Below are 16,734 nucleotides of genomic sequence, written 5' to 3'. Positions count from 1 at the left end.
GAGACCACGACCTGAGCTGAAACCAAGAGCTGGATGCTCAACCAACTGTACCACCCAAGCGCTCTTGTACTTAAGTTCTCAGTTGAGTGATTACAGGATATAAATTTGAGCTTAAAAGTAATTTTCTAGTAGATTACCATACTTGTTAAATTCAGATCTTCTATATTTTGCCATAGAACTCAAACCTATTTATATTTTTTAAACATTTTCCACTGTGCCTAGCACACACTTAGTATTCAACAAATATTCGTTGTTGAATGCATATATGAAAGATAGTGTGTCTAGAGTACCACATGTGCAAAAAAACAATTTCTATTCCATACTGCTGTTATCAAATGCCCTTATGAAATATTTGTTGCCTTTGGCAAAGGCAAAGTATTTCAGAGGCTGATGGTCCTTTAGCATTTGGTCCTTTTCACCAAAAAGATGTAGATGTGCTGGTCAGAATCATGTGTTAATATACAGAAGACAATGCCATGATCTTAAAGAACAGGTGGAAATCAATTTTTTTTTAAATAAAGATTTTATTTATTTGAAAGATGGGGGGGTAGTTCAGAGGGACAGGGAAAAGCAGACTCCCCCCTAAGCATGGGACCTGACACAGGGGCTCAACCCCAGGATCCTGAGATTATGACCTGAGTGGAAATCAGATGCTCAATTGACTGAGCCATCCCAAAATGGGTTTTAAAATCCTATTTCTCACACAGTAAAATTCTCTTTACCAAAATTCTGCCAAGAATTAATTCTGTTTAAAAGATTTTTGTGTTGTCTACTTTAGCCTATTGGTATGAACATTGGTAAATGGTTCCATGATCTCTGGCAGTTTTCTAAGACAAACAGATTTATTACTTGTTGTCATATAAGTGATAAAATAACTATCCCAGCTAGACATAAGATTATGGGCTGAGTTCAATGACTGACTTATTTGCATTCTTATTCCAAGCCAATTAATTTAGAAAGAGAATATTTCCTCAAAAAAAAAAAAGAAAGTGCTCACACAGAGGGTACAAAAGAAATTCAAGTGACCTATTAGTAGCTGCCTTGTGTGAAATCATGAAAAACTGTAACTGGAAAACTTTCCACTATATGTGAATTTGTCAAGAAAGAAATTTTAAAATGCTATGAGTGAAAGTTTGTGTTTTTCTTAAGGATTTTATTTATTCATGAGAGACACAGAACAAGAGGCAGAGACATAGGCAGAGGGAGCCTGATGTGGGACTCAGTCTCTGGACTCCGGGATCACGACCTGAGCCAAAGGCAGATCAACCACTGAGCAACCCAGGCATTCCTACATAACTGTTCTTTACAAATTTTACTTTTGACAATTTCCATCCTTGTATTTATGGCAAGTGCAACTGAATACTCATTTTAAAACATTTAAGGAAGGAAAAAAAAAACAAAAACATTTAAGGACTATTGTCGACTGCCCTCTCCAATAGAACTTTCTATGATGATGAAAATATTCTGTATCTGAGCTGTCCAACATGGTAGGTACTAGCAATATGTGGCTACTCAACACTTGAAATGAGGCTAGTGCACCTGAGGAATTGAATTTTAAATTTTATTTAATTTAAATGAATTTAAAATTAAATTTAAATAGCCACATAAGGCCAGCAGCTATCAAATCAAACAGAACAGCTCTAAGATATCACACTAACCAAAAAACACCATTGAGTATACATGTTTTAAGCAACTGCAGAGAAGGAAGTTGTAAAGACACATAATTTTGCAATTGCTAAACCACAAATAACTTTTTCCCCAAAGATCTGAGAGAGAGAGAGACAGAGAGAGAGAGAGCAAGCGCATAAGCACGCACATGCATGCAGGGGGTCAGGGGGTCGGGAAGCAGAGGAGAGAGGGAGAGAGAATCTCAAGCTGTTTCTCCAATGAGCATGGAGCCCTATGTAGGGATCTATCTCATGATCCTGAAACCATGACCTGAGCCAAAATAAAAGAATTTCTAATGTTAAAAATCTAAATCTCAACTCTTAGGGGCTCCTGGGTGGCTCAGTTGGTTAAGCATCTGCTTTGAGCTCTGGTCATGATCTCAGGGTTCTGGGATCTAGTCCCAAGTCGGGCTCTCTGCTCAGCAGGGAGCTTGCTTCTCTCTCTCCCTCCACCAGCTACTCCCTTTGCTTGTGCTCTGTGTGTCAAGTAAATAAATAAAATCTTAAAAAAGTCAAACAAAAAAAAATCAACTCTTAAGAGAATTGATATTAAATGTTTTGCACTTCTTTGTTTTAGAACCTTTTTCTTTCTTAAAGATTTTTATTTATTTATGATAGACACAGAGAGAGAGAGAGAGAGAGAGAGAGGCAGAGACACAGGCAGAGGGAGAAGCAGGCCCCATGCCAGGAGCCCAACGCGGGACTGGATAAAAGGCAGGCGCGAAACCGCTGAGCGCACCCAGGGATCCCCTGTTTTAGAACTCTTTTAATCAAAAAATAATGCTGTTTGGTTATTGTCAATAATAAAGTTCTATATCTATATATAGCAAAATATCCTCTTATATGCTAAATGGAGGAACATAGGGGGCGATTACATGAAGGTCTATATCCCCCCTCCTTTTTTTTTATTTTTTATTTTTAATTAATTAAGCCACTGACCAGTTGTAACATCTTTCAAAAATGACTGGAACAACAGGTTTAAGAGATAAGAAGGGGGATTTTATAAAGAGATTATGGAGACATAAACCTACCATGACCATTTTCCTTTGTTCATACAGCTTCTGTAATTGGTAGGACTTTTCCTCTGCCTTGATGTAACCTTTCTTCACATCATCAACAGCCTATCACCAAAACAAGGGCAGGGAAGAAAGGAACATTAAAGTCATCATCAAGCACATTCTTGATAAAAAATAAAGAGATACAGATTCATTTTCAGAACAACTCTTAACCATTTGGACCATCATCATCATCACCAGTGAACTCTGCCACAAGGATATATTTTTTGGAATAAGTAGCATTTAAAGAGTGCCTTAAATGTACTCAAGAATTGTTCTAGATACATCAGGGATCTTGTTTCTCCTGTTAAGAGATTTAAATTCCAGTTAATTTATACAGGTTGAAACAATGAGAGAACACTGAGAAACAGTATATAATTGTTAAAGGTAACAATGAGGTAGCAAAGATGTATGGTTTAGATAGTAAGTAATACACTCAATAAGAACAGCAGAGTTTTTTGCTAATTATATGTATCAGGGAAGCCTTAGTTGGACCCCAAAGGTTAGGCTGAACAGAAGAAACTGCAAACCAAAGTCAGTAAACAGGAATGCAACCGAGCTTATATACACTCAGAGGACAGATCTGCCTGATTTAAATAAAAGGTACATGTCAGGGGACAACAAAATATAATGCTGGGTGGGTAAATTAACAGATTATGAAGGATCCCAGAAAACAGGCACAGAAATTTAGACTTAAGGATAGCACTAAGGACTACTAGAGGTAAAATAAGCAATAAAAACTTGTGTTATTTTTAAAAGACAGACTGATTTATACATGAGTGCCAAATGAATCAAGCTATAAAGAGAATAAAATAAGGGAGACTGATGATGCTATGGTGCTTTAAGTATGAAGTGTAGGGTGGCAGCAATTGGAAGAGAGTCAATAAATCTGAGATTGCACAAGAACAAAAATCCCCAACAGGACTTGATATAGGCATGAAGGTACCTAGATATAATATGTTAATTCTAAACTACTCCTGACTTAGTTACATCCCCTTCCCCACCTCACTCTATCCCAAGAAAAACTTTTGAATTCTAATAGAAGGGAAAACTCCTCTGTAGGAGAGAGAAAAAAGGAAGGGAAAGAACAAATGGAATCATTTGTCCAGGGCATTTCAGAATCCAATTGCAGTGATTTACTACAAGGACAACTTTTGCAAGCACTAGGCAGGGGCCACTTGAACTTTTACCAGAAGACTGGTAAGGTAGAAATCATTCCCCATAGCCTTTTTAAGGGAAAATATTTACATAATAGAATAAATTCAGAGTTGAAGTCAAGAAACTAGTTCAACGTTCTAGCTCTATGATCTAGCAAAATACACTTCAGTATGGGTATGGTATGTAGTGGGAAAGGAGAAGGAAATGGAGCTAGAGTACATCTTTGATAGTGGGAAATTAAGAGATACTGCTTGAATCTGAAAATTCAAGTAGGAGCAATATAACCAAATTATAACAGAGACATGGAAATAAATATAAAACAAACAACAAACAAAAGCTAAGGGAGGTGAAAAATGTTTGCCTAAGGGGAGGGGAGATAAAGATAAGTGGAGTAACTAATACATAATAACCTGTGTAGAACTACTTGATGCTTTCTTTCTTTCTTTCTTTCTTTCTTTCTTTCTTTCTTTCTTTCTTTCTTTCTTTCTTTCTTTCTTTCTTTCTTTCTTTCTTTATTTTATGATAGTCACAGAGAGAGAGAAAGAGGCAGAGACACAGGCAGAGGGAGAAGCAGGCTCCATGCACTGGGAGCCCAATGTGGGATTCGATCCCGGGTCTCCAGGATCGCGCCCTGGGCCAAAGGCAGGCGCCAAACAGCTGCGCCACCCAGGGATCCCCTACTTGATGCTTTAAATTCTATGTATAATTTTGATGAAAAATTTTTAATAGGTACATAGCCATATGCTCATTTCCTGTTGTTTAAAAAGTAATAACAAATTAATTGTTTTAAAGATTTTATTTATCTATTCATGAGAGACACAGAGAGACAGAGAGAGAGAAAGAGAGAGAGGCAGAGACACAGGCAGAGGGAGAAGCAGGCTCCATGCTGGGAGCCCAATGTGGGACTCGATCTTGGGACTCCAGGATCACCCCTGGGCCGAAGGGAGGCACTCAACCACTGAGCCATTCTAATAAATTTATTCTTAACTCCAGGACATCTTTACTTCTTAAACTTATTTATCTTCCATAAATAGGATAGAACATTTTTTATTTTATTTATTTTTTTAAAGATTTTATTTTTGGGCACCTGGGTGGCTCAGTTGGTTGAGCGTCTGCCTTCGCCTTGGGTCATGATCCCATGATCCTGGGATCGAGTCCCACATCGGTCTCCCTGCTCAACGGGGAGCTTCTCCCTCTGCCTCTCCTCCCCACCTCCATGTACACATGCGTTCTCTCTCTGAAATAAGTAAAATATTTTTTTAAAAAAGATTTTAAGTAATCTCTACACCCAACATGGGGCTCAAATATACAAACCCAACACCATATACTATTGACTGAGCCAACCAGTCGCCCCATGTTAGAATATTTTAAAAATGCAACTTAACTACGATCCAGGAGGCAAAGCAGTTTTATCTAAGCATTCACACTGAATTGGCAAATTATTCACTACATATAAACAGAAAAAAGAAATCAAGCCTTTCCAGGAAGATCAATTCACCCACCTGATGAAAAAAGTAGGTAACAGCAAGGTCATTGTCATTTAGGAGGATTTCTTCTTCTGTGGTAAAAAGCCACTTTCGAATGGCCAAGCAGGTGCCTGGCACTGCTGACGTGTAGTTCTGGACGTAGAGTTTATGAGGAAATTCATTAGGTGCCAGCTTACGTACTGAAGGGAAGACATTAAAAAAAAAAAAAAAAAAAAAAAGAAAGAAAAGAATGAAAGAAAGAAAGCTAGAGTGAAAAGATACATAAGGAATTAGCTCAGCACAAATTGTGTGAGGCAGATCAAGAATGACAGGCTATCCTTAACCAGAACATCAGCTTGGAGTCATCAAGGAGCTCTGCTATGGGACCACAAAATAACTATTTCTCTAGCCAAATATATCCCTTCTAACTATAACTATGGCCAACTGAGCCTCAAAGTGACAGAAATCTATCACCTGTATGACACGCCCTTCAGTTAACATGCTGACTGTGCTGACAGCATCTATTCCAAAGTCAATTAAGATATCTTACTCAAAAAAAAAAAAAAAAAAAAAAAAAACAAAAAAAAAAAAAAAAAAAAAAAAAAAAAAAAAAAGATATCTTACTCATTATCTGGTAAATTACAGCAATTTCCACTGAACATCTTTAAAGCAAGCCTCTCCTCTTACCCACCCAGCTATGGTTCATTCAGAGTCTCTCAGGTGGCAATTCTCAATGAACTGCTTCTATTGTTAAGAGCCAAAAGGCTCTTCCCATTCCCCACCCCCAACTCTAAGACATTCATCAAAGAGAAAAGTATCTTTCCACTAATGTTTCTTCTTCTTTCTAACAATGCACAAGCAGGATAAAACACTACCACGTTTAATTTCTATGTTACTTCACTTTGGAAAGGCTCAGAGTTTTCTTCTCTTAATGTTTACTTGACTTTGTCACACTGCAAAAAGATTTAGTATTTCCCATTTTATTTCTTAACTAAAGCTTAGAAAAAAAGGATAAGATTAGAATCCAAGTGTCCTGGTTTAGCAATCTTCTGCACATTTCTATCTGCCTAGTTAGACCACAGGGAGTTGGGAAGATGAAGAATAATGAGATGGCTGCTTCAGAGGAAACCGACCTTGTTCTACCCTGACCAGGGATGGCAAGATGACCCAAACCTACCAAACTTTCCCCCTTTCTGGATGAGGAAGGTGTGATCAATCAATATTATCTGTTATTTCTGGACTTAGCCCCATATATATATATATGATGTGGAAAAGACCCATAAACTATAGGAAATCTACAACATTCACAGCAAGCACTCAGACATCCTTCTCTTTGTGATCTCAATGCAACCAATGTCACCACTGTTTCTAGTTTTTATAAAATAATATGAGAAACTTCCTGTCACTATGCAATAAAATTTCCTAGAAAAAGAATATCTATTTACATGGAAACTTCAATACATGCATTAAAGCAAAGGCTTTTTCTAACTCCTGAAAATAAAAAGCTATTCTTAATTATCTACAAAAAGCATAAAAGCACACTAAACCAAGTTGTGGCTAAACAAAACATCCCTCTTTTTGGCTATTTCATTGAAATATCTTAATTTTGAAACTCTGATTTTTAAAAAACTATGAAGTATCTGTTTTAGTACTAGGTGTAAGTAAGTTGGACTTATAAAAGAAGAAAAAGGATTGACAGTGATCAGACACCCTTTTGACTTGGGCTTAATAGGATTTGCCTGGTCCACTTGTGGGAGATAGTCCTAGTAAGTGGGATCTCCCCTTCTGCAAGCTCTTCTTCTCTAGGCAAATAGTTTCAATCTGGGTGCTTCAGACTGATGTATTAGAATAAAATACCCACAGACAAAACTTAAAATTGGCCGACTGGCACTTACCAAAGGAATGATTGATCACTTCAAATAAAGCAAAGTAATTCACTGTCGTACTGTCCATGCCAACCTCTGCTGCAATAGCCTATTGTATAAACAGGATAGATGCATTTCAGGGTAAATAAATCAGATAATGCTGTGGGAAAAGACAGATGTGTGCATGTGCGGGGGGCGGAGGGGTTGGGGGAGAGGAAGGACTTCTGCCATCTTACTTTCAAATGAACTAAATTCATGACCGATAGCTATTCTTTGTATGTATGTGTACATGTACTCATGCACACATACATATGAAATAAAAGGGGAAAAAAATACCTGTATTTGACCCAAACAGCTATCATCTCTAAATAGGAGTTTCCCCCTCCAATTCAAGCTGATAGTAATCTCTTCTTAAATATCATCTTTCCTCTCTGAAATATGACTTCATCCCACAAAGGTCTTTTTTAACAACACTTTTAAGTCATCTGCTTGATGAAAACAGATCTTAAGGGATCCCTGGATGGCTCTGGGTTTAGTGCCTGCCTTCCGCCCAGGGTGTGATCCTGGAGTCTCGGGATCGAGTCCCACATCAGGCTCCCTGCATGGAGCCTGCTTCTCCCTCTGCCTGTGTCTCTGCCTCTCTCTCACTCTGTGTCTCTCATGAATAAATAAATAAATAAATAAATAAATAAATAAATAAATAAATAAATAAATAAATAAATAAATAAAAAATCTTAAAAAAAATTTTTTTTAAGAACAGATCTTTTTTTTTTTTTTTTTTAATTTTTATTTATTTATGATAGTCACAGAGAGAGAGAGGCAGAGACATAGGCAGAGGGAGAAGCAGGCTCCATGCACCGGGAGCCCGATGTGGGATTCGATCCCAGGTCTCCAGGATCGCGCCCTGGGCCAAAGGCAGGCGCCAAACCGCTGCGCCACCCAGGGATCCTAAGAACAGATCTTAAGAAGAAAATAAATTCTTAAATATCCACTCTCACACATGTAGCCTACATTTAATACAGTCTGTTAACATACAAAGTCTATGTCTTTGGTTCTTGAGTTTAAAATAGTTTGTCAGTTTTGTTCATGCTTCACAAATTATTCTCATTTATTTTTTGGATGATCCATGCCTCAGGTTAGGGACCTCCATTTCCTAAGAATTATCATCATGAACATCTACATGAAAACAGCAAAATGTTAGGACAACAGAGCATATTAAACAAGTATTAGTCCTTCTTTCTAGGAGCTCATATGACAAAAAGCAATTGAAAGAGACTATGTAAATAAATGAAAACTGAGATTACAAACAACAGCAAAATTAAAAAAACACAAAATAGTACAATTCTTCTTCAAGATCAACTGCAATATACATAAGGTATTAATTGAACAAGATAAAATTGTTAAATATTAGTGTCTCAGTAAATCAAACACAATTATACCCTGCTTCCCAGATCTGCTCACATATCAAACCTAAGTTCATCCCTAATGTGAGGTAGAAACTAGAGATTATAAATATTCTAAGTCATCATTCTATACTGAACAGAAACTGAAATGCTTTCAAGATCTGGAAAATGGCTTATAACTACAAGTCTCCGGGAAAGGAGAAAAGTGCCAAAAAATTAATTGGCCTTGTTAGAGAAATACTGGGAGTAAAAAAGAATACAAAACAAAACATCAGCAACCATATGAGCAATCATATGAGCATCACTCATATGATTTTCCTTACAATCATCACAGCATTTTGTAATTTCAGAAATACCTCACATTCTGCATATATCCTTTGCCATGGTACACAGTACAAGAGTAAATGCATGGGGAACAGGGACGCCTTGGTGGTTCGGTGGTTGAGTGTCTGCCTCCAGCTCAGGGCGTGATCCCAGAGTTCTGGGATCAAGTCCCACATCGGGCTCTCTGGAGCAAGCCTGTTTTTCCCTCTGCCTCTGTTTCTGCCTCTCTATTTGTGTCTCTCAGGAATAAATAAATAAAATCTTTTAAAAAATGAACGGGTAACATTGTTTGCTACAAAGGAAAAATAAACATTAATATCCAGAAACCTGTTAGTCCCACTGAAAGTCTTAATCAAATCAGATTAAAGATAAATAAAAAGGCCTAAAAGCAAGGATTATATCCAGCACCCAGATTATAACCTTTAAATATAATTTCTCAGAATAGAGAACCCAGAAATGTACCCTCAACACTATGGCCAACTAATCTTCAAAAAAGCAGGAAAGAATGACCAATAGAAAAAAGACAAAAGAGGGATCCCTGGGTGGCGGAGCGGTTTGGCGCCTGCCTTTGGCCCAAGGGCGCGATCCTGGAGACCCGGGATCGAATCCCTCGTCAGGCTCCCGGTGCATGGAGCCTGCTTCTCTCTCTGCCTGTGTCTCTGCCTCTCTCTCTCTCTCTCTATCATTAAAAAAAAAAAAAAAAAAACTTAAAAAAAAAAAAGAAAAAAGACAGTCCTCAACAAATGGTTGTTGGGATTATGGGACAGCACATGCAGAAGAATGAAACTGGACCAATCTCTTACACCCTACACAAAGATAAACTCAAAATGGTTGAAAGACTTAAATGTGAGATAGGAATCCACCAAAATCCTAGAGGAGAACACAGGCAGCAACCTCTTTGACCTCTGCTGCAGCAACTTCTTGCTAGACACATCTCCAAAAGCAAGGGAAACAAAAGCAAAAATGAACTATTGGGACTTCATCAAGATAAAAAGTTTTTGCACAGCAAAGAAAACAAGTCGACAAAACCAAAAGACAACCAACAGAATGGGAGAAAATATCTGCAAATGTCTTATCAGCTAACAGGCTAGTATACAAAATCTCTAAAGAACTTATCAAACTCAATACCCAAAGAACAAAAAATCCAATCAAGAAATGAGAAGACATGAACAGACATTTCTTCAAAGACATACAAACAACCAACAGACACGTGAAAAAATACTCCACATCACTTGCCATCAGGGAAGTACAAATCAAAACCACAACGAGAAACTGCCTCACACCAGTCAGAATGGCTAAAATTAGCAAGTAAGGAAAGAACAAATGTTGGTGAGGATGCAGAGAAAGGGGATTTCTCTTACACTGCTGGTGGGAATGCAAGTTGGTGGAGCCACTCTGGAAAACAGTATGGAGGTTCCTCAAAAAGTTAAAAATAGAGCTACCCTACAACCCAGCAATTGCACTACTGGGTATTTCCCCCAAAGATACAAATGTAGTGATCTAAAGGAGCACCTGCACCCCAATGTTTATAGCAGGAATGTCCACAATAGCCAAAGTATAGAAAGAGCTCATATGTCCACTGACAATGAATGGATAAAAAAGAGGTGGTAGAGGGTGCCTGGGTGGCTCAGTTGGTTAGGTGTCTACCTTGGACTCAGGTCAAGATCCTGGGGTTTTGGGATCAAGTTCCACGTCAGGCTCCCTGCTCAACAGGCAGCCTGCTTCTCCCTCTCCCACCTACCCCACTAGCGCTATCTCTGTCAAATAAATATATACAATCTTAAAAAAAAAAGTGGTGTGTGTACACACACACACACACACACACACACTAGAATAGTATTCAGCATCAAACAGGATGAAATCTTACCATTTGCAATGCTGTGGATGGAACTATTATACTAAATTAAATAAGTCAGTCAGAGAAAGACAATTATCGTATGATTTCACTCATATGCAGAATTTAAAAAACAAAATAGAGGATCACAGGGGAAGGGAGGGAAAAACAAGACCAAGTCAGAGAGGGAGGCAAACCATAAGAGACTCTTCATCATAAGAAACAAACTGAGAGGGGGATCCCTGGGTGGCTCAGCAGTTCAGCTCCTGCCTTTGGCCCAGGGTGTGATCCTGGAGATCCGAGATTGAGTCCCACATCGGGCTCCTGGCATGGAGCCTGCTTCTCCCTTTGCCTGTGTCTCTGCCTCTCTCTCTATCTCTCTATGTCTATCACGAATAAATAAATAAAATCTTTAAAAAAAAAAAAAAAAACTGAGGGTTGCTGGAGGGGAGGGGTACAGGGTTGGGGTAACTGGGTGATGGGCATTACGTAGGGGGAGCACTGGGTGTTATAAACTATGGATGAATCACTGAACTCTACCTCTGAAACTAATAATACATTATATGTTAATTAACTGCATTTAAATAAAATTAAATTTAAATTTTTTAAAAATTTATTTATTTATTTATGATAGTCACAGAGAGAGAGAGAGAGGCAGAGACACAGGCAGAGGGAGAAGCAGGCTCCATGCACCGGGAGCCCGACGTGGGACTCGATCCCGGGTCTCCAGGATCGTGCCCCGGGCCAAAGGCAGGCGCCAAACCGCTGCGCCAGCCAGGGATCCCTAAATAAAATTAAATTTAAAAAGAAAGAAACCAGGACTCCTTGGGTAAAGTAGCTGGTTCTAGAACTAGGATGGGAAATATACAAAGGTGAGGGCAGAACATCTTGTACCAAAAAGCAAGAATGCTATATCACAAACAAATAAGTTGCATCAGAAAAATACAGAAGCAGACATGAAGGAGCTTCCACTGGCCAAAAATGGAACAATGTGAGCATCAAAGATAATATATGCTATTGATTAAATCACATGGAATATCTAAAAACCCACAATATTAAAATAATATAAAACAAAACAAAAATAATTATCTCATTGGACATCACTGGAACCAACGAGGACACTAATTCTTTACTCTGAAATTGGCAATAAGAAAATTAAATATTTATCCTCCCTTTCCTATAAACTGTATTTTTGGATAACTACATAGTCTTAGTTAGTAAGGAAAAGTTCTTTACAGAAGAATTCTACCTAACCAATATGAATAAATGACAGAATTAGACAATCAGTATTTTGCAACCCTTAATGAAATCACTGGTTAAGGCAGCAACCATCAATGATACACTCACCTGATTACAGATAAATGGGGAATTTTACAATCAAGAGTCCATGTTATCACCACCTAAACCCACTGATTAATCTTAGAATCATTAAAAGTGGGATATCTCCTGTTGAGAAGCAATAGGATGTACATATATATCACCAATTATGAAGTAGTCTATTAAAAAAAACTGAATTTGAATCTAATCGAGCCTCTAGAGCAAATTTCCATTTATGCAAAATGTAAGAAGATGGACGTATTAAATGACATAGATAAGAGAAATAGATACATTCAGAATGTGTGACATTGTGCAACACAGACCTAGTTTCCACAACAAACCAATAACATGGAAATAAAAAGCTGGGGAAGAGAAGGGAGATTACTTTATATTAAAACAAACATAAAAACCAAGCCTTGTTTAGATTTAGATTTTAACAAATTAACTATAAAAAATCATTTTCAGACAGCTGGGAAAATTTGACAATGGATTAGTTAATGCCAAGGAAATACTATTAAATTTTTTTTTAAGATTTTATTTATTTATTCATGAGAGACAGAGAGAGAGAGTGAGAGAGACAGGCAGAGACACAGGCAGAGGGAGAAGCAGGCTCCATGCAGGGAGCCCGACGTGGGACTCGATCCCGGATCTCCAGGATCCCATCCTGGGCTGAAGGCAGCACTAAACCGCTGAGCCACCCGGGCTACTGTCAATTTTTTAGGTCTGATCATGGCTTTGTGTTTATATAAGAATGTCCTTATTTTTTTAGAGATTTATACTGAAATATACACAGGCCCAATAAAAATGGAACCTGCTTTAAAATATTTAAACAAAGGAAAAGGAAAAAAGAAGATATAATGCAAATGTGGCAAAATCTTGATGATAATTAAATATGAATGATGCAAAAATGGAGGTTCTGTTCTGTTTTCATGTATGTTAAAACTTTTTACAATTAAAATGAGGGCTAATCACAACCACTCTGGCCCAGGATATATACTGTACCTTTCTTTCAAGGAGAGCAAAATACTTTCACATTAATAATAACATCACTGATAGTAGCTAACATTTAATAAACTTATTACATGTCAGTCTAAGCATTTTGTATGTACTAACTCATGTAATCCATCTTCCGTAGCTTTAAGCCATCTAATGATGAGTCTACTTGTTCAAGTCTAATTTACCTGGTATACTTGGTCTGTAGTACTGTTCTTTTTAACCCTGACCGTAACAGTCGTTCCATCTGGTAGTGCTACTCTCAGCTCTACATCGGAGACACCATTGTAGTTCTGGGGGAAAAGATAGACAGAATTTATGAGCCAGCATATCCTCATTCTCCTTGTAACATGCTAGCTAAGCAATAATCTAAACATGTTCCAATGAAAAGGGGGAAAAAAAAAGGGGGGGGGAATTAAAGTCAATATATTTTATAAATCAAAAAGCTGATTTCAGGCTACAGCAGACGTTGTTAACCTTTAAGAAGAGGGAGGAAAGAAATGTTAAAGCCAATGTGTTCACATTTTATTTATTTATTCAAGATTTTATTTATTTATTCATAGACACAGAGAGAGAGAGGCAGAGACACAGGCAGAGGGAGAAGCAGGCTCCATGCAGGGATCCTGACGTGGGACTTGATCCCTGGTCTTCAGGATCACACCCCAGGCTGCAGGCGGCGCCAAACTGCTGCGCCACTGGGGCTGCCCGTGTTCACATTTAAAACAGAACACTTGTGTAAAGCAGTTTAGGTCAAACACCCAGGGAGAGATTTTTGACTTACTTCCAAACACTGGGAACTTGCAAATGAGAAAAGGATACAACTGAAAGCAGTAGTTTTGACAAATATTCTCTGGGTTTAAATGGTTAGGCATGCTAAACTGGTTCAAGTAGTATCCCAAGCTCCTTTCTGAACCCTGAAGTCATCATGACACCTCTGACAGGAAAAATTGATGAAATGCAGGAAATCTGAGTTAATGTAACGCCCAATTTTCTTCCAGGGAAGAGTAAACAAGTCTTATCCCTTAATTCAAAAGATCCTGGGATCCCTGGGTGGCGCAGCGGATTAGTGCCTGCCTTTGGCCCGGGGCGTGATCCTGGAGACCCGGGATCAAATCCCACGTCGGGCTCCCGGTGCATGGAGCCTGCTTCTCCCTCTGCCTATGTCTCTGCTTCTCTCTCTCTGTGTGTGACTATCATAAATAAATAAAAAATTTTTTAAAAATTTCAAAAGATCCTTCTTTCTTATTGCTTTTGATGATTAACAGATTTTTTTTTTAAAGATTTTATTTATTTGACGGAGAGAAAACACAAGCAGGCAGAGAGAGAGAGGGAGAAGCAGACTCCCTACTGAGTTAGGATCATGATCTGAGCCAAAGGCAGACACTTAAATGACTGACTCACTCAGGCATCCCCCAGACTTCTATTAAGTAGGCTCCATGCCCAGCATAGAGCCCAATTTGGGGCTTGAACTCATGACTCTGAGAACAAGACCTGAGCTGGAAAAAAAAAAAAAAAAAAAAAAGACCTGAGCTGAGGTCAAGAGTTGGATGCTTAACCAAATGACCCATCCAGGTGCCCTTCTTCTAACGGATTTTTGACCTTCTAAGTTTTATTAGCAAGAAACAACTATTTAAGAGCAAGTCCATCTTCATTTACCACTTAAAAAATTTTTATCATCTAAAACCTAGATTAGTTGTCCTAAGCATTACTCATTATATACCCTTGTCTGCAAGAAACTTATAATCTAGCTGGGAAAATAAGACATATACATATAAACTAATTAGCAGATTACACATTATTTAATATAGCAGCATTACATATTCATTCTTTTACCTAATAAATATTTATTAAGCACCTACAATATGCTTGTCATTGTGGTAAGGCATTGGGAATATAAAGATGACCAAGATTTAGCTCTTGTTCTTGAGTCTAATGTATAAGAGCACAGTGACCAAAGTTAACAATACTATACTATACACTTGAATTTTGCTAGGAGGGTAGATCTTAAGTGTTCTCACCAGACACAGACAGACAGACACACACACACACACACACACACACACAGAAAAGAAAGAAAGAAAAACAGTAACTATGAGGTAATGGATATGTTCACTAGCATGATTGTGGTGATCTTTCACAATGTATACATATATCATACAATGTATATATATACAACACCAAGTTGTATGCCTCATTTTATAGATGATTTTTTTTAAGATTTTTAATTTATTTATTCATGAGAGACACACACACACACACACATAGAGAGAGAGAGAGAGACAGAGGCAGAGGGAGAAGCAGGCTCCATGCAGAGAGCCCGATATGGGACTTGATCCCCTGTCTCCAAGATCACATCATGGGCTGAAGGCAGCACTAAACCGCTGAGCCACCTAGGCTGCCCAATATAGATAACTCTTATTTGTCAATTCTACCTGAAGACTGAAAAAAAAAAAAGACTTAGCTCTTATCTATAGGTAATTCACAGTATAGTGAACTAAAAATATAAAGTGATAATTTGATTAAATGTATAAAAAATTAGAGAATGAGAGAGCAACAAAGTGATGATTGAGTAGTCCTGACTATATAAGTTCTTGGTGGAATGGAAAACCAATGACTTGAGTATCAGAGAAGGCTTCAAAGAAAAGGTGAACCTAGCATTGGTCTTGAAAGACAAGCAAGATACAGAAGAAAGGGAAAGTTGGAAAAAACAGTCATATGGGGAATTTATGGCAATTCCATCTATAATTGATCTTATTTTCCTGCACATGGAACCAAAGGATAAACAGTCACTGAAGGGACTTACCTCATCGGATTCTGATAGGAATTCCTGCATGATGTCACTCTCACCAATGACTCGTATTGAGCACACTGTAGAAAATAAAAATAGAATCTGGCATGAGGCCCTAAAATCAAGACTTTAAAGTCAAGAACATATCAAGGTTTAAGTGTAAATCATTAGTAGCAGGCAATGCAGAGGTGGTATGCCATTCCTGACATATGACATGTTAAGGCACAACAAACATTCTTATAAATATGAACTAGAAGAGGGGAATAAGAGGATGTTTAAAGATGAAGCTTCCTAAAAATATTTTTTAAAGATTTATTTATTTACTTATGATAGACACAGAGAGAGAGAGAGAGAGAGGCAGAGACACAGGCAGAGGGAGAAGCAGGCTCCATGCCGGGAGCCCGATGCGGGACTCGATCCCGGGACTCCAGGATCGCGCCCTGGGCCAAAGGCAGATGCCAAACCACCGAGCCACCCAGGGATCCCCAAGCTTCCTAAAAATATTAAACATAGCCAAAGGAAGTCACCCCCAAAAAACAACGTTAGAGTAAATCTAACTTTGTGATCTCATGTGAATTAAGAACAAATCAGACAATAGAGCAAGGGTAAGGTCAATTAGGAATAAAGCAGGGATGCCTGGGTGGCTTAGCAGTTTAGCGCCCTGCCTTCAGCCCAGGGCGTGATCCCGGAGTCCTGGGATCGAATCCCACATCGGGCTCCCTGGATGGAACCTGCTTCTTCCTCTGCCTGTGTCTCTGCCTCTCTCTCTCTCTGTGGTCTCTCATGAATAAATAAAATATTTTAAAAAAGTAATAAAGCAAACACAAAACTAAAATACAAAAGGAAAAATGTCTACTTGGCTTA

The 16,734-nt window shown here is 38.2% G+C and overlaps 1 protein-coding gene across 2 annotated transcripts in view; it reads right to left on the bottom strand.

Moving 5' to 3' along the window:
- The window catches only part of SNX27 (sorting nexin 27), a 73,954-nt gene that overhangs the window by 9,797 nt on the left and 47,423 nt on the right, over positions 1 to 16,734 (bottom strand). For both annotated transcript variants that reach the window (XM_038562254.1, XM_038562255.1), the window contains exons 4-8: positions 15,886 to 15,950; positions 13,271 to 13,375; positions 7,242 to 7,320; positions 5,383 to 5,546; positions 2,699 to 2,788 (exon numbers count right to left, since the gene is read on the bottom strand). In XM_038562254.1, coding sequence (XP_038418182.1) covers positions 2,699 to 2,788; positions 5,383 to 5,546; positions 7,242 to 7,320; positions 13,271 to 13,375; positions 15,886 to 15,950 — 503 coding nt within the window. The remainder of the gene's footprint in view (positions 1 to 2,698; positions 2,789 to 5,382; positions 5,547 to 7,241; positions 7,321 to 13,270; positions 13,376 to 15,885; positions 15,951 to 16,734) is intronic.

The sequence above is a fragment of the Canis lupus genome, chromosome 17, assembly GCF_011100685.1.
Source record: "Canis lupus familiaris isolate Mischka breed German Shepherd chromosome 17, alternate assembly UU_Cfam_GSD_1.0, whole genome shotgun sequence".
NCBI classification, from domain to species: Eukaryota; Metazoa; Chordata; class Mammalia; order Carnivora; family Canidae; genus Canis; species Canis lupus.
The sequence above is the reverse complement of the archived record's forward strand: the minus strand, read 5'-3'. Positions and strand labels throughout refer to the sequence as shown.